The sequence below is a fragment of the Crinia signifera genome, chromosome 3 (assembly GCF_055691185.1).
Source record: "Crinia signifera chromosome 3, ASM5569118v1, whole genome shotgun sequence".
NCBI lineage: Eukaryota > Metazoa > Chordata > Amphibia > Anura > Myobatrachidae > Crinia > Crinia signifera.
Window position 1 is genome coordinate 193,934,753 of NC_139219.1, and position 25,641 is coordinate 193,960,393.

At 42.6% G+C, this 25,641-nt stretch overlaps 1 protein-coding gene across 1 annotated transcript in view; it reads right to left on the reverse strand.

Annotated features, from left to right (window-relative positions):
• MEI4 (meiotic double-stranded break formation protein 4) overlaps positions 1–25,641 on the reverse strand; it is a 170,001-nt gene that overhangs the window by 129,138 nt on the left and 15,222 nt on the right. The window contains exon 4 of the mRNA XM_083177166.1: positions 3,071–3,627. Within this exon, the coding sequence (XP_083033292.1) occupies positions 3,071–3,627 (557 nt within the window). The remainder of the gene's footprint in view (positions 1–3,070; positions 3,628–25,641) is intronic.

The window sequence follows — 25,641 nt, forward strand, 5'->3', positions numbered from 1 at the left end:
CACAGGTTGCCCCCCGGGGGTGCCAGCAGGGGACCGTATATTCACTATACCCGATCGTAACTGATTTTTTGACACCAAATATAAAAAACAAAACACTTTATTTTAAAAGTTCACATTCCACTTCATCATAAAAAGAAAGCGATTGCTACTCGGTGAATCATGGTGAAAAAAACCTTGAAATGTATTCGCCATGTGGTCATTGAATAGGGTGATTCACCTTTTTAGTCAGAAATTCGCCAAACAGCACAAATTCGCCATAAAAACATGGCGAATCAGGCTCATTGAATACCGCCCATTGTGCTCCTCAGCCCTCATTATGGCCCCAGTTAATTTTGTTACCTGAGGCTGCATTAGCAGTGCAATTGTTTACTGTACTGCACAGAATATTTACAAATAAGAAAAAGGTGAAGTAGAGTGGATATATGTGCAGCTGTTGCTGGATGCACAGGTTAAGGGTCTAATATGAGCTGAAGAGGAGGCATATCTACCACAGCAGCTTATTCAGATGTGGAGCGAGATTGATCACAATGTTTAAAATAAATCTACTCCTGTTACACCCCTTTCACATCACAAATGCCGGGCACCTGTGATTTGGACTTGGGTCTGACCCGGCATTTGTGAGGTGAAGCTACCCTTAGAGACCCGACAATGGGCCTTATTCTGATCGGTGCGGATATTCCCGCATGCGGACGGACCGCCGATGTTGATCGTCTGCGCATGTGCAGAGGTCACTCTGCGCATGTGCAGGCGATTTCGCCGCACAGATTCTTTATACGCCGCACAGGGGGCGTAGAGGGGCGTGAGGGGCTACTTAGCCTCATTACCCTATGCATACGCCCCGCGTTTCATGGGCGTTCCCATGCAAACGCGGGGCGTATGCATGGTAATGAGGCCGTGACGCGTGGGTACGGGGCGGGCATCTGACATCGCCGGATGTCAGCTGCCCGCCCCCATACATGATTTCACACGGACAAGTGTCCGTGTGGTCTTGTGTGGCGGGACCTGGTGGAGCGTGCGGCCCTGCATTCGATGTTCGGCGACCATCGAATGCAGGGGCTGCTCCCAAGACGGAGGAGGCGTATCCCCGTCCAATTTCATGCGGATCGCCACATATCCGCGTACGGACGGCAGGTGGCGATCCGTATGGAAGGCAGGGATTCGCCTGCACGGTCGCGGCCGCATATTCTGATCGGGCCGCACTGATCAGAATAAGGCCCAATAAGACAGGTCGCTGACATCATGCAGGGCGGAGTGGCGGCGCGTCACCAGTGGTGGGGGAGGAGGCAGCACTCGAAGCTGATGCACTCGAAGCTCAACCCGTGTTATCCGTCTACACTGCCTAGCAACCCGGGATTTTCCTTTTGGCGCTTCACACCGCACAAAAACCTGGGATATTTTTGCAGTGTGAAAGGGGTATCAGTGATTAAGCAGAAGGCTTACTGAACTTTTCCCTAATAATTAAAAATCCACACCGTGTTGGCGGTATAATCCTTTTTAAAATAGGTTCAGCAGGATAACCATGCAAAAGTCTCAGCAGCAGAAAATAGGTTAACAAAATGGCAGGTCTAAAGCTGGTTACACACTTGCCTAATCCTTAGAACTTAAAACCTAAAACTTATGATCAGTCTGTTTATACAAATGTACTGCAGACCTGGTTGCATATTCTACATTCAATCCACCCTATTTTTCAGCAGAACAACAAACTTCTTTTGATGAAACAATCTGCTGAAAGAATAATTTTGGCTGTGGAGGGTATGATTCATTAATGTTAATATGCTAGGGAAGTACGGTACTGTATATTAATTACATTGTTGAATAGAGGGGTGAGAACTATTATTATCATCATTATTTTTATTATTGCATCATTGCAATTGTTGGGATGGGTCAGAAAAGTTTCAAACAGAAAACAAAAATCTGTATGGTTTTCAACCCAATTAACAGCCAGTCCTGGACCTCTGAGTTTGATGTGGTATTGGAAACTGGTCAGTCTGAGATTTGACCTCCTTCAAATTGTACAAGTTCACACCCAGCTTAAGCTGGACTCCAAATGCAATTCCAAGGTGGGATGCCTTGAGAGAATATGCGAGAAGAGTTTGCAAAGAATTGAAGCCTTTTGCTACCCCAAGTAGACAGAACGTGCCAACTCTGTGATGTGTTCCAAAAGCTATAAATTCTGAATCTTATTGGAAAATGGTTGTCACTGATATTACTTCCAGCAGCTACACAAACTTTTGTGAGACTTGCCAACAAAAGAGGTCCAGCAGACTTCCAATACTGGCACCAGAGTCCTAGGAAAGTCAATGTCCAGAGCACTGGGCAGTTTTGCAATAAAGCAGCAAGTGTCTGTAAGGAGGGTCAACCAGCTGTGCAATTGTTTCTTGTGGCTTTTAAACAAATGGGCTAATTTATACCCATTAGATAAGAATTTCCAGGACATTTATTAAATATTTGCACTATATTTTAAGAGTACTTGCTTCATTACATACTTCTATATTATTTAGAAATTATCCCCAGCACTGTCTAAACCCGTAATAAATGCCACATTTAAAACCAGCTCTCAGGAACATAATTTAACTCGCTAAGGGCCAGATGTATCAAGCTTCAAAAAGTGATAAATTGGAGTGTGATAAACAACCAGCCAATGAGCTTCTACCTTTCATTTTTCCAACATAGCCTGTAACACAACAATAAGGAGCTGAGTGGATGGCTGTTTATCACTCTCCATTTTATCACTTTTTGAAGCTTGATACATCTGGTCCATAGAGTAATGAGCTATGGTTAAATTATTTACATTAAAACTTTAAAAAATGTACTATATTTGTGTTTTTAATCAGTTGTGTTTATGTAAACTATTGTCCTTAGGGTTTTTTTCTGTTATTGATTTTGTGCACTTGATTTCTTTGAGGATAATTGTCTTTAGTTATACAGTGTGTGTCAATAGTAACAGTTTACAGAGTTTGCATAATTTAATATTTTTGTAGTAGTGTCTGAATATTTATTTGAAAACTATATAAAAGAATAGTACTTCTAAATCACTATAGGTAATCCATATATTAATTGAAACACTCACCCTGTTTATGCTGCTGTTAGTTAAAATACTCTGGATTAGATGGATTTTAAAATCTTTTAAACTCTTCATGCATTCCTGCAGAATATACTTAGATAACCGTGAATTAATGAGGAGGTTTGTTATAGTTCTGATGGCTTCTGCCTGAAATCTTGAGACAGATGGTTTAGGATTTTTATACAAGCTAAGTAAGCCATTCAACAGTCCAGAAACTGACTCTGATACTACACTGCAATCATTTCCAAACTTTGTCAAATCTGTTAGTTGGTTTCCTGCTGTTGTTAGTTTCCCAAGTCCAAGGAGATTATTAAGAAATTCTATCTGGCAAGACAGGTGTTCTTCAAATGAAAACCTTTTTATAATTGGAAGAGGATGTGAAGGAGATGCAAAATATGTCAGACTTGTACAAGGTTGGTTGCAGTTGTTAGAACTCTGAGATTCGGAAAGTCTATCCATCCCTTCTTCGTTACAAATATCACACCCTGAATCTTCTTCTAATTGGTTCACAGATTCCAAATCATCTGATGGTACATACGGCTTTTGTGTCATACCAATTCTTTCTGCAATACAATACAAAAATAGAATATATTTATTTTGACTTTCAATTAAAAAAAACAGTGTATCAATTATATACATTTCATAGTGAATTTAATCTGGTTTCAGTATTTATTCTAGGGAATCCAACATACTTTTAATGTATAGCTTAGAATAGTCAAGTATCCCTTCACATCAAAATAATTAGGCCCCCTCCATTACTGAAATGGAAGTCTAAGAAATAGAGGAGACATTAATATCATTCTACAACTTAAGTATCTGTAGTTTCTGTTTGACCATTGGCAGTAAATAAATACTGGAAAAGACAATTATTATGGCCTTCATTTAACCATACACAAACAGATGTAGCCCGGCTCATCAAAATTCCACCACGTTGCACGTGCAACATGCATGTTGAAAGGCTTTCATCCGCCGTCACGCACATGCGTCGAAGATTCTGCATCATACTGTAGGTGCGACTTGCTGTGCCAAGTGGGCACTTGCAGCCATACTGCAGGTCTGATAAGCACTGCTACACATCGTTCAAAAGACAATTTTGTGTATTACATGAAAACTGATTATTATTTATCAAATAATAATCTCCTGGTTCACCTCATACCTCTCCGATCGCTCCTTCTCCGTCTCCACTCCGAGCTCCTCCTCTCCTACTACCCCGCAGCCAGTCGGTGTTCCCCAAGGGTCAGTCCTTGGCCCTCTCCTCTACACCACCTCTCTGGGCACCCTCATCAGATCCTATGGTTTTCATTACCACCTTTATGCTGATGATACCCTAATCTATCTCTCCTCCCCCAACTTATCCCCATCACTCCTGTCCAAGGTCTCCGAATGCCTCACGGGCATCTCAGCCTGGATGACCCAACGCTTCCTGAAACTAAACATGGCTAAAACTGAACTTCTAATCTTCCATCCCCCGAACATCCCCTCTTCTCCCACTATCTCCATCAGCATTGGTGAAACCGAGATCACCTCCACCGACCAAACGCGCTGCCTCTGTGTTATCATTGACTCCTCCATCTCTTTCACCCCCCACATTCGTGCTCTCTCACAGTCTTGCCGCTTTCACCTACGCAACATCTCACGCATCAGACCATTCCTCTCCACTGACGCGACCAAAATTCTCATTCACTCTCTTGTCATCTCCCGCCTTGACTACTGCAACATCCTTCTCTCTGGGCTACCTCTCACCCGCCTCGCACCTCTCCAATCCATTCTTAACGCTGCTGCTAGGCTCATCTTCCTCTCCCGCCGCTCTACCTCCGCCTCCCCCCTCTGTCTATCACTTCACTGGCTCCTCATTCCTTTCCGAGTTCTCTTTAAACTCCTCACCACCACCTACAAGGCTCTCTCCTCCTCCACCGCTCCTTACCTCTCTTCACTGATCTCTATCCACACTCCCTCCCGTCCTCTTCGCTCCATCGCTGACTGACGACTGACCTCTCACCTAATTACCTCCTCCCACTCCCGTGTCCAAGACTTCTCTCGCGCTGCCCCCCTGCACTGGAACAACCTCCCGCCACCCATCAGGCTTTCTGATTCCCTTACCTCCTTCAAGCGCTCCTTCAAAACCCACTTTTTTCGACTAGCCTATCCCTCCTCCTAACCTCTTTTGATCCTCCTATCCTGCCTCCGTTCCCCTCCGTTCCTACTTATCCTATTGTTTTTCGTTCGTCCACCCACCTATTTTTAGTATGTTAGCTCTTATGAGTAGGGTCCTCCTTCCTCACCCTACCTCTTTACCTCACCTGTGCTCCTGTCCTGTTCTTCCCTTCCTCTACTTCATCTTCAGTCTCCTCGACAATTTTGACACCTACTTCTGAACTGATGCTGATTTTAGTTCTACCAGCTATACCCCTATTTATACTGTATTTTTCAACACACCCTGTACGTTACCTTGTAATTTGCTTTTTGTTTGCTATGTACGGCGCTGCGGACACTTTGCGGCGCCTTATAAATAAACGTACTACTACTACTACTACTAAATGAGTAGCAAAATGAATAGAACATATAGTCAAGACATGATTTTTATTAGAAATAATACATTTTGTCCTTCAAACTTTGCTTTCATCAAAAATTGCTCCTTTTGCAGCAATACAGCATTGCAGGCCTTTGGCATTCTGAAGAAATTTCACCCCACACTTCCTAAAGCACCTCCTACAAGTTGGATTGGCTTGATGGACACTGCTTGCACACCATACGGTCAAGATACTCCTGCAACAGCTTCTGCTTATTCCCTAAATAGTTCTTGCATTATTTGGAGGTGTGTTTTCGGTCATTGTCCTGTTCGAGGAGGAAATAGTCTCCAACCAAGTGCTGTCCACAGGGCAGGGCATGGCATTGAAAAATGGAGTGATAGCCTTCCTTATTCAAAATCTGACAATCACATTACCTTTTTTTCTTTCAGCATCTTTTCACTTGGGTCTCACAAATGTTCTTCTTCGTGATCCAAACAACTCAAACTTTGGTTTGTCTGTCCATGCCACTTTTTTCCAATCTTCCTATGTCCAATGTCTGTGTTCTTTTACCCATATTAAGCTTCTCCTTTTATTGGCCACTCACAGATATGGCTTTTTTCTTTGACTCTCTGCCTAGAAGGCCAATATCCCAGAGTCATCTCTTCACTGTAGACGGTGACACTGGCGCTTTGCGGGTACTATTTAATGAAGCTGCCAGTTGAGGACCTGTGAGGCATCGATTTCTCAAACTAGAGACTCTAATGTACTTGTCTTCTTGCTCAGTTGTGCAGCAGGGCATCCCACTTCTCTTTCTACTCTGGTTAAAACCTGTTTGTGCTTTTCTCTGAAGGGAGTAGTACACACTGTGTAAATGTTCAGTATCTTGGCAATCTCCCACTTGGAATAGCCTTCAATTCGAAGAACAAGAATAGACTGTTGAGGTCCACATGAAAGGTCTCTTTTTCTGGCTATTTTGAGAGTATAACCGAACCCACAAAATTAATGCTACGGATAATCAACTAGCTCAAAGGAAGAATTGATCCAGAAATTAAAAATAATTATGCTTAAGGATGTATTTCATCACTTCACAGATGAACATTATGTGGGCTTCCGTTGTTATAGTGTTTTTATTCAGAAATTCTCGAAAGGCATCTATTCCACTCTCGTGCCTTATGCAGATATAGAACCACTGAATGTCTATATTCACACATGTGTATGTATCCTTCGATGCAAAATCTTCCATAATGTTCAGAACAGATGTCGTGCATGTAAGATATGATGGGAGATTTGCCACCAGTAATTTTATGAAGACGTTGACGTATTTAGAGAGATGGGACATCAAGGATTCAATCACCCGCCACTATGGGTCTCCCTGGTGGATTTAATAGTGATTTATGTACTTTCGGGAGAAAGTAAAAGATAAAGGTGTTTGGATTAGCGTTTAGAAGTTACTGATATTCGTCTTTAGTGAGAATATTGTCTTGCAGGCCTTACAGCAAGAGCGTCCTGAGCTCCTCTACATATTGGACCTTATTCCCTTGCAGGCTGCGAATGGATGTTTCTGTAAAACATGCGAATGTACTCGCCGTGCGATTGGTGGTCCGGCGTACCACCATTTGCAGGGCGGGAACTGGTTAATTTTCCAGGATGCGAATTTGCATCCGAGCTAATATAACCAGAATAACCTCCATATTTCCTTCAGATCTTTAGAGAATTTTACATACGAATTCTCATCCCCTAAAAGACTTTCTGCTTCCAATATATAGTCTGTCCTATCCATGCAGACTTCATAACAATACTTTAGTTTTCCTGTAAATTCTTTAATGCTGCTCTTTCCTTGAAAGTGAGATTCCTTCCTGTAATCGGGTCTTCCTTCATATCAAATAGATCTTTTTAAGGAGTTCTGTGAATGTTTTCCAATATATTCTTTAATCAAGAACAAGACTAAGGAATTCAACATAAGGCAATTTATTATCTGCAATACCACTTCAGTAATTTACATGTTGGAGTGCCCATGTGAGCTATGATATATAGGGAAGACAAAGAACATTAAAGTTGCTTATTCAGGAGCATATACAGTAAGAAATATCAAAAACAAAGTTCAGATGCATGCCATCTCCCAAAATTTCTTGACAAATCATTCCTCTGATCATGAGAAAATGACCTTAAGAGGCCTTGAACAAGTCGAACCTGTCGATCCTAATGTCTCCTTGCTGACCCACCTGGCCAGCCGAATATCTTGGCTGGAGAGTCCATATTACATCCTTTGGCTCATTTTGTGTATTCATTTTAGCAGCCATATGTATGTCAGATGACTAGTTTTCTTAAAGATACAAAGCACCTACTTAATCTTAAATCTCTGACTGACCTTCCCTCTGGCATTATGCTTGCTACCTTAGATGTAGCATTGCTATACACAGTAATACCCCATGATGCAGGTCTCCAAGCTGTGGAAAGAGTCCTTACTGATAACCAGAGAACTGGACCACCCATTGCATTTCTGGTAGAGTAGTCCTTACCCGTAACTATTTTATGTATGGGAAGGACTATTGCGTTCAGCACATGGGTACGGCAATGGGTATATTAATTTGTTGCGTTTTGGCAACAAATTAATATACTATAGAAGGTATTTAGACAATCTATTTATAGGGGGTATTCAATCTACCGCCGCTATTTCCAACGGGGGAAATATCGGTGAGGCCCTATTCGATGCTGTCTTTCCCTACAGCATTGAACAGGGATCTCGGCAGAACAGTTCCAACTTTAGAAGCAGTCGAGCCCGTTCTGCCGAGAATGGCCATGGAATGTTGAGCTTCCGGCTGCAGCTCGACGATCCACGTCGGTTTCTTGCGGCCAAACCACATACTTCCTGTATGGCTGGAAGGCAGGGAAAACGCAAAGCATCACTTCCTGTATGACTGGAAGACAGGTGGCACGCAAAGCGTCACTTCCTGTTTCAGCCCAATATGTGTGTAATGTTGTGTGCAATTGCTGCAGTCCAGCTGGAGTAGCGTGCAGGGATTTGATGTGGAGGCTACAGCGGTAAGCATTAATTTTTGTTGATCTATAATGATATGGGGATAATGTCCATTTTAAAGTTTATTAATAAACTATTGTTATTTGTCCTACCACCCAATGGGTGGGGTTGTTCTAATTCTAATAAAACTGCTGTGGTACATGAAGAGGCCCAAACAGATGGTACAGCTATCCTTCACTCTTTGGATCAGCTGCGCTGTTGCTCAAGATGTTTGTGTCCTGAAGACAATCCCTGTATCTTTGAATAAACACCTTTTAAAATTTTAAGAGTTTTGGTGAGTGCCCATACCTGATTTTCTGAGAAGCAGTACTCCAGGGGACAACATTAGCAAAGACAAAGGCGGCTATATTTAGCCTGTGTCTTTGCTAATTTTGTCCCCTGGAGTGCTGCTTCTCTTCTACATATATCTACGGAGGTCAGCTACCTTTCAGCTACCTTCCCTGCTGCGGGCACCCGGGGCAGCATACTTGAACGCTGGGAGAGCTGGTAGTATACCTGTTTTTTATATATAAATATATACACACTAATATATATATATGTATATATATATATATATATATATATATATATATATATATATATATATATATATATAAAATCTTCGGATAGGGCGCAACCAGGCAGACTGGACCCAAGCACGGCACTGCAGGACTTGTTAAAAAGGTAACTTTATTTCCTCTACGTTTCGGGGTATCTCACCCCTTTCGTCAGGATAACAGGCATACAAAGACATAATGACACCAACTCACCTTATGTACCTGTGTCCGGGTCTGCATCCGCCGCCCTCCACGCCCAGTAATCACGGAGCAGGCTACAGCTGTACCAGCGCCGACTGATGACATCATCGGGCCGAATCAGCTGTGTGTTGCATAGCAACAAAATGCCTAAACAACGTGTCGTAGGCAGGGGGCATGCGTTAGCAGAACTCCGGTTCAGGGGCACAGGTTACAACATAAAAAAAACAGCAATTACATAAATGCAAATATTTACAGTGTACTAAAATGCATTTTATCATCTTCTTTGTCATAGTCATTGTGTACCATTCCTGTTGCCGTGCATACGTTACTCTCTGCCAGTAGCCAAGTACAACCTTCCTTGTTATCATCTGTTTCAATAAAACTGATTGTACTTTTACTCTTGCCTGCTTCCTGCTCATCCTGCCTCTGGTTGCACTACGGTACAATTTATGTACAAAGGTCTAATCATGCCTCCCCGATTCATTCATCGGTCCAAGCCTACGCCTGAGGCCTTCGTCACATTGACTCAGACCCCAGGCGTGACAGCAAGAGTATTACAGGTCTACAGAGAAGCTGGAACTGCCAGTGAGAAAAGGTAAGACCACTATTCAACCATGGATGGTTTGTTGACAGTTCATCATGTCGACATATCCATGAAGACATACTGAATGTCAACATGGTCACTGTCGACAAGTCATACCACACCCAAATGCTATGCAAAGCCATAATTCTAAAATCAGATATATTGTGTGTATTGAAAATAATAACAAAGGGGTCCATCCTATTACATGCGGATGATTTGTAAGTGCAAAATATCCCGGCACCGGGTGCACTTTACGGCGGACTAAATTTGCTTAAAAGTGCTCGCACCTCCATAGGGGTGCGAGCACTTCTAAGTGAATTTGGCCCTGGGAAGGGTGCGAGATAGACTTAATTTGGTGCCTTTATAAGCATTTAAACAGCACCCGAACAGCAACTTACACCCTTCGGCAATAATAGGATTGACCCCATATTCTACTGAATATGCTATTGAGAGTTATTCATTCTATCAGTGGTGTCCAGCAGTACATACAGTATATGCCAATCACTGTGTTAATTACTAGGCAGGATTGATCAGCAATACTTTATTTCCTTTTTATGTGCTTACTGACCCAATTTAACAGTCTAATAATAGTGGACCTCAAACAAAGTGGTTTGTATAAAACTGAACATAAAAAAACTACAAGAAGACAATACTGTATGTGCAACATCTTTGAAACCTATTATTTTCTAATCAAAGTTATTGATTTTATTTTTCTAAACATTAGATTTATGTGTTTATTACAGCATAACGCACTTTAACGTATTTAACTGTTAATATACAGTATTGGCTTATCTTTTGCATAATTATATGCTGTAATGCAGCCCAATCATGTTCCCAGCATATGGGATGCAAAACTGTTTTTCAGACTAATACATGTGTAAAACAAACTGCCACAAGTAAAGACAATGAACAGAAGTGTTTAAAATACTGCACCTAAAGAACAGAGTGTAACACATTGGGCGGTATTCAATGAGCCTGATTCGCCAGGTTTTTATGGCGAATTTGTGCTGTTTGGCGAATTTCTGTCAAAAACGGTGAATCACCCTATTCAATGACCACATGGCGAATACATTTCTAGGTTTTTTTCACCATGATTCACCGAGTAGCAATCGCTATCTTTTTATGGTGAAGTGGAATGTGAACTTTTAAAATAAAGTGTTTTGTTTTTTACATTTGGTGTAAAAAAATCAGGAATTTTATTCTGAGGAGGGGCATGCTATTTTTATTCATGTGCTGTAAGCACATGAATATATATTTAATTTTAAAAATAATATTATTTATTTTTATTTTTATTTTACACAGCATCCAGCAGGTGGCGCCAGAGCGGAGCCGCTCATTACATATTCATATATTCACTGCACGATCATTTTGATCGTGTGTAGTGAATATACGCTTGCCTGCTGGCACCCCCGGGGGGGCAGCCTGTGCAGCCTGGCACCCGGGGAGCACACCTAACCCCCCACAAAGGTCTGGGCTAGGCAGAGAGACTACCATCTCTCTGCCTGGCACCGTCCTGAGGCTCCCTGCGGCAATCGCCGCAGGAGCTCATATTCGCCTGTCAGGGGCAGCGAGCCCCTGACACGTTGAATACCGGAGCCCGCTGGCTCCGGAACGTGGCGAATGTGCAGCGAATCCTAAAAAGGATTCGCTGCACCTCGCAGGTATTCACATTGAATACCGCCCATTGCTTACTGAACTTACTGGAGCATTCATTAAAGAGTTTGTTGGACACTAGAAGACACAGGTGTACATTATTCTATTAAGGGCAAAGAAAAGGGATTTACCCTGATTTTTTGCCCCAAGCTTTTTTCCTTGGTCACTTCAATTACAGAGAATCCTCTCCAAAAAAAAAAAAAACATTCAAGAGAAAAACACACAATATCCACAATTGTGACCATGAAAATGAGTCAATTATCAGGGATTTTTTCTCCTGCCAAAGTCAGTCACTTTGCACTAGGATAAGCTCATACTCTTTTTTTTACTATGCTTAAGTATATTAACCCCTTCCTGACAGAGCCAGTTTTTGCGTTCCTGACAGAGCCCTTTTTTTCAAATCTGACATGTCTCACTAAGTGGGGATAACTTTTTTTTGCTTTTACTTATCCCAGTGATTTTGAGATTGTTTTTTCGTGACACATTGTACTTCAAATTAGTGGTAAATTTGGGTCGATACAGTCTGTGTTTTTTTTGTGAAAAATACCAAAATGTCGGAAAAAAATGGAAAATTTAGCAATTTGCAAAATGTTAAATTTTCTGCTTGTGAGACAAATAATCATACCACTCAAAATAGTTAATAACTAACATAGACCATATGTCTACTTTATGTTTCCATCATTATTTCAACTTCCTTTTAATTTTTTGGACACTAGGAGGCTTACAATATGAATAGCAAATTCTCAAATTTTCAAGAAAATTTCAAACACTGATTTTTTTAGGGACCAGTTCAGTTCTGATGTGACTTTGAGGGACTTGTATGTGAGACACCCCCATAAATGATACCATTTCAAAAACTGCACCCCTCACAGTATTCAAAACAGCATTTTGGAAGTTTGTTAACCCTTTAGGTGTTTCACAGGAATTAAAACAAAGTGTAGGTGAAATTTCAAAATTTCATTTTTTTTGCAGATTTGCAATTTTAATACATTTTTCTAAGGAACACAGTACATTTTACTAGAGAAATGTGACTAAAAATTGATTCCCCCAATTCTTTTGTTTTCATAAATATCCTATATGTGGCCCTAGTGTGCACGTTGACCAAACCACAGGCTTCATAACAGAAGGAGCACCTACTTGATTTTGGAGCCTCCTTTTTATGAGATTATTTTTTAGGCACCATGTAGGTTTCTAGGCACCATAAGATGCTAAAAGTTAGGAACCCCCCCACAAGTGACCCCATTTTGCAAACTACACCCCTCAGGGAATTCATCTAGGGGTATAGTGTACATTTCAAACCCCCAGGGGTTTCACCAATTGTGGTACAACTGGGCAGTGAAAATGAAAAATTATTTTTTTTACACAAAAATGCAGTTCTGGCTCCAAATTTGTCATTTTCAGAAGGTATGAAGGAGACAAAGCACCCCAAAATCTGTGCCCCAATTTCTCCCGAGTACGGCAATGCCTCACATGTGACCAAAAAATACCAGTTGGGTGCATGGCAGGACTCAGAAGGGAAGGAGTGATTTTTGGATTTTGCAGCTCAGATTCTGGTGGAATTTTGGTGGGTGCTATGTCGCATTAGCAAGACCCCCCAAGCACCAATACAGTGGAACCCCCCCACAAGTGACCCCATTTTGCAAACTACACCCCTCAGGGAATTCATCTAGGGGTATAGTGTACATTTCAAACCCCCAGGGGTTTCACCAATTTTGATACAAGTGGGCAGTGAAAATGAAAAATTACATTTTTTTACACAAAAATGCAGTTCTGGCTCAAAATTTTTCATTTTCAGAAGGTATGAAGGAGAAAAAGCACCCCAAAATCTGTGCCCCAATTTCTCCCGAGTACGGCAATGCCTCACATGTGACCAAAAAATACCAGTTGGGTGCATGGCAGGACTCAGAAGGGAAGGAGTGATTTTTGGATTTTGCAGCTCAGATTCTGGTGGAATTTTGGTGGGTGCTATGTCGCATTAGCAAGACCCCCCAAGCACCAATACAGTGGAACCCCCCCACAAGTGACCCCATTTTGCAAACTACACCCCTCAGGGAATTCATCTAGGGGTATAGTGTACATTTCAAACCCCCAGGGGTTTCACCAATTTTGATACAAGTGGGCAGTGAAAATGAAAAATTACATTTTTTTACACAAAAATGCAGTTCTGGCTCAAAATTTTTCATTTTCAGAAGGTATGAAGGAGAAAAAGCACCCCAAAATCTGTGCCCCAATTTCTCCCGAGTACGGCAATGCCTCACATGTGACCAAAAAATACCAGTTGGGTGCATGGCAGGACTCAGAAGGGAAGGAGTGATTTTTGGATTTTGCAGCACAGATTTTGGTGGAATGAATGGTGGGTGCTATGTTGCACCAATACAGTGGAACCCCCCCCACAAGTCACCCCATTTTGCAAAGTACACCCCTCAGGGAATTCATCTAGGGGTATAGTGTACATTTCAAACCCCCAGGGGTTTCACCAATTTTGATACAAATGGGCAGTGAAAATGAAAAATTACATTTTTTTACACAAAAATGCAGTTCTGGCTCAAACTTTTTCATTTTCAGAAGGTATGAAGGAGAAAAAGCACCCCAAAATATGTGCCCCAATTTCTCCCGAGTACGGCAATGCCTCACATGTGACCAAAAAATACCAGTTGGGTGCATGGCAGGACTCAGAAGGGAAGGAGTGATTTTTGGATTTTGCAGCTCAGATTCTGGTGGAATTTTGGTGGGTGCTATGTCGCATTAGCAAGACCCCCCAAGCACCAATACAGTGGAACCCCCCCACAAGTGACCCCATTTTGCAAACTACACCCCTCAGGGAATTCATCTAGGGGTATAGTGTACATTTCAAACCCCCAGGGGTTTCACCAATTTTGATACAAGTGGGCAGTGAAAATGAAAAATTACATTTTTTACACAAAAATGCAGTTCTGGCTCAAAATTTTTCATTTTCAGAAGGTATGAAGGAGAAAAAGCACCCCAAAATCTGTGCCCCAATTTCTCCCGAGTACGGCAATGCCTCACATGTGACCAAAAAATACCATTTGGGTGCATGGCAGGACTCAGAAGGGAAGGAGTGATTTTTGGATTTTGCAGCTCAGATTCTGGTGGAATTTTGGTGGGTGCTATGTCGCATTAGCAAGACCCCCCAAGCACCAATACAGTGGAACCCCCCCACAAGTGACCCCATTTTGCAAACTACACCCCTCCGGGAATTCATCTAGGGGTATAGTGTACATTTCAAACCCCCAGGGGTTTCACCAATTTTGATACAACTGGGCAGTGAAAATTAAAAATTACATTTTTTTACACAAAAATGCAGTTCTGGCTCAAAATTTTTTCATTTTCAGAAGGTATGAAGGAGACAAAGCACCCCAAAATCTGTGCCCCAATTTCTCCCGAGTACGGCAATGCCTCACATGTGACCAAAAAATACCAGTTGGGTGCATGGCAGGACTCAGAAGGGAAGGAGTGATTTTTGGATTTTGCAGCTCAGATTCTGGTGGAATTTTGGTGGGTGCTATGTCGCATTAGCAAGACCCCCCAAGCACCAATACAGTGGAACCCCCCCACAAGTGACCCCATTTTGCAAACTACACCCCTCAGGGAATTCATCTAGGGGTATAGTGTACATTTCAAACCCCCAGGGGTTTCACCAATTTTGATACAAGTGGGCAGTGAAAATGAAAAATTACATTTTTTTACACAAAAATGCAGTTCTGGCTCAAAATTTTTCATTTTCAGAAGGTATGAAGGAGAAAAAGCACCCCAAAATCTGTGCCCCAATTTCTCCCGAGTACGGCAATGCCTCACATGTGACCAAAAAATACCAGTTGGGTGCATGGCAGGACTCAGAAGGGAAGGAGTGATTTTTGGATTTTGCAGCTCAGATTCTGGTGGAATTTTGGTGGGTGCTATGTCGCATTAGCAAGACCCCCCAAGCACCAATACAGTGGAACCCCCCCACAAGTGACCCCATTTTGCAAACTACACCCCTCAGGGAATTCATCTAGGGGTATAGTGTACATTTCAAACCCCCAGGGGTTTCACCAATTTTGATACAAGTGGGCAGTGAAAATGAAAAATTACATTTTTTTTTACACAAAAATGCAGTTCTGGCTCAAAATTTTTCATTTTCAGAAGGTATGAAGGAGAAAAAGCACCCCAAAATCTGTGCCCCAATTTCTCCCGAGTACGGCAATGCCTCACATGTGACCAAAAAATACCAGTTGGGTGCATGGCAGGACTCAGAAGGGAAGGAGTGATTTTTGGATTTTGCAGCACAGATTTTGGTGGAATGAATGGTGGGTGCTATGTTGCACCAATACAGTGGAACCCCCCCACAAGTCACCCCATTTTGCAAAGTACACCCCTCAGGGAATTCATCTAGGGGTATAGTGTACATTTCAAACCCCCAGGGGTTTCACCAATTTTGATACAAATGGGCAGTGAAAATGAAAAATTACATTTTTTTACACAAAAATGCAGTTCTGGCTCAAAATTTTTCATTTTCAGAAGGTATGAAGGAGAAAAAGCACCCCAAAATATGTGCCCCAATTTCTCCCGAGTACGGCAATGCCTCACATGTGACCAAAAAATACCAGTTGGGTGCATGGCAGGACTCAGAAGGGAAGGAGTGATTTTTGGATTTTGCAGCTCAGATTCTGGTGGAATTTTGGTGGGTGCTATGTCGCATTAGCAAGACCCCCCAAGCACCAATACAGTGGAACCCCCCCACAAGTGACCCCATTTTGCAAACTACACCCCTCAGGGAATTCATCTAGGGGTATAGTGTACATTTCAAACCCCCAGGGGTTTCACCAATTTTGATACAAGTGGGCAGTGAAAATGAAAAATTACATTTTTTACACAAAAATGCAGTTCTGGCTCAAAATTTTTCATTTTCAGAAGGTATGAAGGAGAAAAAGCACCCCAAAATCTGTGCCCCAATTTCTCCCGAGTACGGCAATGCCTCACATGTGACCAAAAAATACCATTTGGGTGCATGGCAGGACTCAGAAGGGAAGGAGTGATTTTTGGATTTTGCAGCTCAGATTCTGGTGGAATTTTGGTGGGTGCTATGTCGCATTAGCAAGACCCCCCAAGCACCAATACAGTGGAACCCCCCCACAAGTGACCCCATTTTGCAAACTACACCCCTCAGGGAATTCATCTAGGGGTATAGTGTACATTTCAAACCCCCAGGGGTTTCACCAATTTTGATACAACTTGGCAGTGAAAATTAAAAATTACATTTTTTTACACAAAAATGCAGTTCTGGCTCAAAATTTTTCATTTTCAGAAGGTATGAAGGAGAAAAAGCACCCCAAAATCTGTGCCCCAATTTCTCCCGAGTACGGCAATGCCTCACATGTGACCAAAAAATACCAGTTGGGCGCATGGCAGGACTCAGAAGGGAAGGAGTGATTTTTGGATTTTGCAGCTCAGATTCTGGTGGAATTTTGGTGGGTGCTATGTCGCATTAGCAAGACCCCCCAAGCACCAATACAGTGGAACCCCCCCACAAGTGACCCCATTTTGCAAACTACACCCCTCAGGGAATTCATCTAGGGGTATAGTGTACATTTCAAACCCCCAGGGGTTTCACCAATTTTGATACAAGTGGGCAGTGAAAATGAAAAATTACATTTTTTTACACAAAAATGCAGTTCTGGCTCAAAATTTTTCATTTTCAGAAGGTAGGAAGGAGAAAAAGCACCCCAAAATCTGTGCCCCAATTTCTCCCGAGTACGGCAATGCCTCACATGTGACCAAAAAATACCAGTTGGGTGCATGGCAGGACTCAGAAGGGAAGGAGTGATTTTTGGATTTTGCAGCACAGATTTTGGTGGAATGAATGGTGGGTGCTATGTTGCACCAATACAGTGGAACCCCCCCCACAAGTCACCCCATTTTGCAAAGTACACCCCTCAGGGAATTCATCTAGGGGTATAGTGTACATTTCAAACCCCCAGGGGTTTCACCAATTTTGATACAAGTGGGCAGTGAAAATGAAAAATTACATTTTTTTACACAAAAATGCAGTTCTGGCTCAAAATTTTTCATTTTCAGAAGGAATGAAGGAGACAAAGCACCCCAAAATCTGTGCCCCAATTTCTCCCGAGTATGGCAATGCCTCACATGTGACCAAAAAGTGGCAGGACTCAGAAGGGAAGGAGTGATATTTGGATTTTGCAGCACAAATTCTGGTGGAATGATGGTGGGTGCTATGTCGCATTAGCAAGACCCCCAAAGCACCAATACAGTGGAACCCCCCCACAAGTGACCCCATTTTGCAAACTACACCCCTCAGGGAATTCATCTAGGGGTATAGTGTACATTTCAAACCCCCAGGGGTTTCACCAATTTTGATACAAGTGGGCAGTGAAAATGAAAAATTACATTTTTTTACACAAAAATGCAGTTCTGGCTCAAAATTTTTCATTTTCAGAAGGTATGAAGGAGAAAAAGCACCCCAAAATCTGTGCCCCAATTTCTCCCGAGTACGGCAATGCCTCACATGTGACCAAAAAATACCAGTTGGGTGCATGGCAGGACTCAGAAGGGAAGGAGTGATTTTTGGATTTTGCGGCTCAGATTCTGGTGGAATGAATGGTGGGTGCTATGTGGCATTAGCAAGACCCCCGAAGCACGGTGAAATTATGAACCTAATAATCCATAGATGTGTGGTATATTTTAAAACACTCCTTTATACATAGGCCGGGTTTGTCGGGGCAAGTGTCACACTGGAAAATAGTTTGCTTTCTTATTCCCTTTTTATAGCAAACTTTGCACCTTTTTTGTGTCCTGCCCTTTTTTCCAGTGGAGGGGATTTCATCAGGAAAATGCTGCCCTGGTACAATACGGGGGCCAGTACTAGAAGTACTGGGGCCCTCTGCCTGCTGGTTCCCAAATATTAGGCCCTTTATGACTTCCTCTTGAAAGTGCATAAATGTCCCCCTCTGGCCGGTAGAACGGAATAGCACGTAAGCGTTATACAGTGCCATCTGGATGATATACACGGCCAGCTTCTTGTACCAGATTTTTGTTTTCCGCAGGGCACTGTACGGCTTCAGTACCTGATCTGAAAGATCCACTCCGCCCATGTACCTATTGTAATCCAGGATACAATTAGGTTTTGAGGTGTGGGTACTGGTACCTCGTACAGGGACGGAGGTGGTACTGTCTCCGTGAATTGTTGTCAGTATAAGGACATCCCTCTTGTCCTTATATTTGACCAACAACATATTTTCGGTGCATATTCCCCTGCTTTCACCCCTTCTCATTACTTGGGCAATGTGCGTTTTTGGGAGGCCTCTTTGGTTCTTGCGCACAGTACCGCAAGCTGCTGTACCTCTTGAACCAAGGGCCTTAAACAGGGGGATGCTGGTGTAAAAGTTATCCACATAGAGGTGATAACCTTTATCCAGGAAGGGGTGCACTAAATCCCAGACAATTTTTCCACTAACACCTACGAGGGAGGGGGGGCATTCTGGCGGTTCAATTCTTGAATCCTTCCCTTCATATACCCTAAACCTGTGAGTGTACCCTGAGGTGCTTTCACACAGCTTATACATTTTTATGCCATACCTTGCCCTCTTACTGGGAAGGTACTGGCGGAATTTAACCCTTCCTTTAAAATGTATAAGGGACTCGTCTATGCAAATGAATTTATCTGGGATGTACATGTCTTCAAATTTGGCACTGAAATGATCAATGACCGGCCTGACTTTGAATAGCCGGTCAAAGGTGGGATCATCTCTGGGTGGGCACTGTGCATTATCGTTGTAATGCAAAAATTTAAGGATCGTCTCAAATCGAGCCCGGGGCATGGCCATACGGTAAAATGGGGTGCTGTACAGAACATCTGTACTCCAATATTGCCTAATTTCTGGCTTTTTTACTATGCCCATATGAAACACCAGACCCCAAAACGTCATCATCTCTACTGCATCTACAGGGGTCCACCTAGCAAATGATGACGTGGGGTTTTGAGCAATAAACTGCTGGGCATATAAATTAGTTTGGTCCACCATTAAATTTATAAAATCATCAGAGAAAAATAATTTGAAAAAGTCAATTTCTCTGAGACCTGTGGAATCAAATTGGATTCCTGGCATGGCCAAAAACTCAGGAACCTGGGGCTCAAAATTGTCTGGTGGTGGGGTCCATACGAGATCAATTATTGGGGGGGGGGTCTCAGCTGCTCTACGGGGGCGTCTTTGAGGGGGTCCCTCATCACCAGAGGAGGAAGAGGAGCTTAAGGCGAATCCTTCAAATTCCCCGCTTGCATCACTGGCTGTGTCAGAGTCAGAAGCAAGCATGGCATATGCCTCCTCCGCTGAATACATTCTTCTGGATGACTGGGATGACATTTGGGATGACATTTGGGATGCCATTTTTATTTTTGTGTTACTGGTAGTGAAATGTTTCAACACGTGTATAGTGTAGGGGGGGGTACAAACTTTATTTCAACCCGGGGGGTATGTAGTGTGTAGTGTGTATGTAGTGCAGAAAAAAAAAAATACTTTATACAAAAAAAAAAAAATTGAAGGGGTTAAAAAAAAAAAAAATTGAAGGGGTTAAAAAAAAAATTGAAGGGGTTAAAAAAAAAATTGAAGGGGTTAAAAAAAAAAAAAAAGGTCCTGCGCCAAAAATTGAGCACAGATGTTGGTCAGTAACGTCCGTCACTGAACAGCGCTCAAAGGCAACAGGAATTTGATAAAAAAAAAATAGATCAACCCTGTGCCGAAAAAGATGATCAGTGATGTACGTCACTGATCAGCGCACAGCGGCCACAGGACACCCACAAAATCACAGTGTGTGTAAAAAAAAAATAAAAAAAAGACCCCACAGCACACACAAAAAAAAAAAAGGTGATCAGTGATGCGACACTGATTACCAGTGAGGGGCAGCAGGTGCACAACCTTTGGTGCAACTGACAGTGCAACTGGCAGGTATATAAAAAAAAAAAAAACCTCTGCACCCCCAAAAAGTTGCTGATCACCTCAGATATAGTGATCAGCACAAAAGGCGGGGGCAGCAGACACAAAATTTAGCACTCTCTATCACTCTCTGTCACTATCTCTCTCTATCTATCTATCTCTCACTATCTAACACTCTATGACACTGCAGCAGCAGCAGTGACAGGTATATATATATATAAAAAAAAACCTGCGCCCCCAAAAAGTTGCTGATCAGTTAATTTATACTGATCAGCACAAAAGGGGGGGCAGCAGTCAGTTATATAAAAAATATATAGCACAATCTGTCACTATCTCTATCTCTCTCTCTATCTCTCTCTATCTCTCTATCTATAACTATCACACTGCAGCAGCACAAAATATAGCACTCTCTGTCACTAGGCCTCTCTATCTCTCTCTATCTCTCTCTCTCTATCTCTCTCTATCTCTCTCTATCTCTCTCTCTCTCTATAACTATATCACACTGCAGCAGCACAAAATATAGCACTCTCTGACACTATCTCTCTCTATCTCTCTCTATCTAACGCTATTACACTGCAGCAGCACAAGTTCACAACACAGGAAGTCACAAGTAACAGGATCCAGGAAGCATCCAGCACACTACAAGCAGTGATGAAGCAGGCAAGATATTTGCAAGGATCAGGTAAGTATTTGGCAAGGTTCAGGTCAGTATACTGCGGCAGCTAGGCACGGTGACCGCACTGCACGCAATTCCAGACCGGAATGGCGTCTGCAGTGCAGTCACCGTTAGTTTAAACCCCCCTCCATGGCTGTGATTGGTCCGTCGGTCCGACGGACCAATCACGGCCTTTGGGGGCGGGCGGGGTGAGGTGGGGTGACACCAGTGTCACCCTTACACCCCGCGGTGATTGGTGCTGTACTTTACAGCACCAATCACCTCCGATCGCGTGTCACCGGCGAACGTTATTCGCCGGTGACACAGAAAACGCTGTAATTGGCTGTTCACACTGAACAGCCAATCACAGCGATCGCCGACGGGGGGGCGGCATCGCAGCCCCCCCTGGGCATGCACGGACATGTCTGCTGTCAGGGACAGCAGACATGTTGAAACTGTCACCGCGTCTATAGACACGGTGACAGTTACAAGCCATGATGTACATTTACGCCATGTGTCGGGAAGTACTTCCCGACCATGACGTAAATGTACGTCAATTGTCGGGAAGGGGTTAATGAACCACTCTAAGACGTCCTGACATATTTTTAACTAGATCGGATATGACATGTTTTTTGCCAACCAGGAAATCTGTAAGAATACATCGTCATATATTTGTTATATCTACAATGTTTTCCTAATCTGTACTGGCTCTGAATTCCAATTCAGAGCTTTAATCGATAAACATAATATTACTGAATGTCCTGTTAAATTTACAATATGGATGGACAAACATCAGATAGATTTCCTAGATGTTGTGATTGCTAAGAATAACGACAAGTTTAGTACCACAGTATTTTATAAGCCTACTGACCGCAATACTGGCCTACACCTTAAAAGCTGTCACCCGATCCTTAATTGAGCGCTTTGTTAGCCAAAGTTATGATCGTTCTTTCTTTAAAAAAAAAACAAGCAGAAAGTATTGAATATGGATCGTGACTCTTTACTGTAGAAGAAAGTCGCCAATCCTGATACATCTAGAACACGATTACCATGGGTTAATAAGTTCAATGTAAGATCTAAAGATATATGTCACAAATTAAACAACAATGGCCCATAGTACAATCTTTCAAGAATACCATATTAATGCCTTGTTATGCAAGCGGCTCCAATCTGCGTGATTTGTTAGTAAAAAACGACATTAGTGTACAACAACCTGAGGGGCATTTTCTCTTTAAACAACCAGGTTGCTTTAAATGAGGCTGCGTAACTTGCCAATTTATGATAGCTGGTGACAGCTTTAATCACCCACATTCAGGCAAGAAAATGCTTATGAGCCAACACCTTACTTGCAACAGTACGTTTGTCATTGATCAAATCCTATTCCCGTGTGGTCTCACGTACATAGGTAAGACGCAGTGCAATTTTAAAGATAGAATGGCTGGCCACTGCTCTGCTATTAAAGCTGCCTTGAAAAATAACAGCAGTGACCAGCCAGTAGCAAGGCACTTTTTTTAATGAATCTTCCCCTCAATAGCCTGCGCTATCGCATGATCGACCAGGTCGCAAGACCGAGTCGTGCTGGCGATCGCAATCGATTATTATTAAAGTGTGAGGCTGAGTGGATTTATTGTCTTGATGTGATCTCACCTAGAGGTTTAAATTAATATTTATCGTTTGCCGCTTTTTAAAAGTAACAACAAATAGATGGTGCAACCCTTGGCGAAAAACACAAAACAATCACACTTACACAATTTGGGTATGTGTATAGGACACTGTGATCGACAAGTAATCACAGTTTCTGGGTCCCTTTCAATGAACCTTGGGATTTAAAAGAAAAAGCAGACCATAGTGCAAATAAAGTTTTCACACTCTGCACAAATTTAATGGTAATTAGATGCACTCACAAACAAGTGTATTTCATAGGCACATCAACGGTCTTTAATCTTCATAGAAATTCTTCATAGAAATTCCATAGGGTTCCTGGGAGGCTTTTAAAAAAACAATTTCTAGTGCAACATTGTTTTTATATAAAAGTACAAAGAATTTATTGGACAAACTCACATATTCGCAGAGATAAAATCGCATATAACCCACAACGGGGTATCAAGGTCCTCCAAAGGATGGATGTATATCATCAGGTTCTTTCCCACTTATCCAGTCCCCAGGGGTCCGTTCGGCAGCAGTGGTATGCTTAAGCGCGCTTTCAGGCACAATAGCCCTTCATCAGAAGCATATCCACAGATGTCGAGCGGGGCCCTTTTTAAACCCCACTAAACATTCAATCCATCACAGCTGTGTGCGTTTGCTCACAGCGGAAACTCCAAGACGCTCCGGCGGAAGTGAAGTATAATCCGGCTGAGCATTCTGGGAGACGTAGTTCCGAGTGCGTACATCGCGTACCGGAAGTTCATGTACGCTATAGCAGAGACAATGCTTGGCGGAAATGATGTGTAGTTCCGCTCAGAATCTTGGGGGATGTAGTTCATTAAACATGTATCGCGTACCAGGAAGTTCATGTACGTTCCGGAATGGGGTAGAGAGTGATTCTACCAAGTATCCTGGTTACTATTGTTCCAATGCTGTCACACATTCTCCCGGAAGGTGTGCTCCGTGGAGCGCACCTATAATCCCGGAAGTCCTTTTAAAATAAGTCCATTTGGAACGCACGTCCATTTTTAATACAATGGGTGGATTCCAGCATATATAAAAAAGATAAAAACATGACAATAAATTAGACACTGGGTTAAAAAATGAAATTTATAGTAAGAGAGACAAAAGGGAAAACCTGGTGGGGGACATACAGAAAAATTTAAAGAAACCATTTTAACTCGAATTCACCATTCAATCCTTCTGGGACTAGAGTTTTTAGTTTGTGAATCCATGACATCTCAGCTTTAGCTAGGCGGATGTCTATATTATTACACTTCCATGTTGGATTGATTTGTTGGATTCCCCAGAATGATTTTATTTGACATGGATTTGAGTGGTGTATTTTCTTGAAATGGGCAGAAACTGTATGTCCCTCCAGGTTCTTCCTTATATTGTAAATATGCTCTGCTGTCCTGGTTTTAAGGCACCTCGTAGTCTTGCCTATGTATACCAGGCCGCAAGAGCATTCAAGTGCATACACGATATTTTTAGAGTTGCAAGTCAGGAATTCTTTTATCGGATATTTGATTCCCTTCACTTCAAACTCTTTTATTTTGCTCGGTCCCTTTGTTGTCTTGCACATGAGGCACAGGCCACACCGATGGAAGCCCTGGCTTCGTATACTATTCCTTTTTGTTACATCCAAGGCACTTTTGACTAGGGAATCTTTGATCGTGTTTGATCTCCTATATATAAATTTAGGTCTGTTGGGGAGATGAGCTCCAAGAATAGGATCATTTTTTAAAATTTTCCAATTCTTATGGAAAATATTCTCGATCTCTTTGTGTTGATAATGAAATTTCGAGATGAAAGACCACTGATGATCATTATTTTGATTTTTAGATGTTTTTTCTTTACTATCCTTTTTGATGAGATCATTTCTGTCCAAGATGTTTACCCTGGATCTTGCTAGATTCAGGTTTTCTTGGGTATAACCTTTCTCTAGGAAACGGTTATTCATTTCTTCCATCTGTTCGTCACAGACATCAGTTTCTGTGCAGTTCCTCTTAACTCGCAGGAACTGACTAAAGGGGATACTACTTAGCTAATTACCATGATGTTGGCTGGTGATGTCAATCAGGCTATTAGAATCGGTCTTTTTCCTAAACACTTTTGTGTTTAGTTGCCCTTCTTTGATATAAAGACATAAATCTAGGAAGAATAGTTCTTCCTTACTGGTGGAAAAAGTTAATTTTATGTTCATATTGTTAATATTGAGGGATTTACAGAAAAGATCCAATTCCTGATCATTCCCCTCCCAAACAATGTATTGTACGAGAGGCACGCGCGTCCCGCTTCCAGTGCTTCCCCCGGGTCACCACCGGCTTGTCGGCGGTCACCCGGGGTCCCCGCCACCTGTCCGCACCCCCTCCTAACCCTGTCCGTCTCCCTGAAGCGGAGACGGACAGGGTTCCCGTCGCCCCGCCGACGGAGATTGAGACGCGCGTGCGCGTGAGACGCATGTGCGTCTCAGTCAGATGGCGAGCCGGGCTGCTGGCGGATCGCCAGCGGTGACGTTCTGGCGATTCGGCAGCAAAGAAGAGCCCGGCCCCATCTGTAAGTAAAAAAGATAAAACTCACCTATAACGAAAACACGCTGTTTAAACAAATTTGGAACGCATGCCGCCATTGTAGGCGGTCCCCACGTGCGTGTCATCTCTCAACCAATCACTAGATCATCATCCTGTGACGTGCACCCCTTCCGGGCAGCGCGTCACACACAGCGCTTGCTTCGTCTGTTAATTAGTGGAAGCAGAAACAGGTGTAATTTCCTTATCTGAGGATGATGCAGCAAAAGTGCTTTT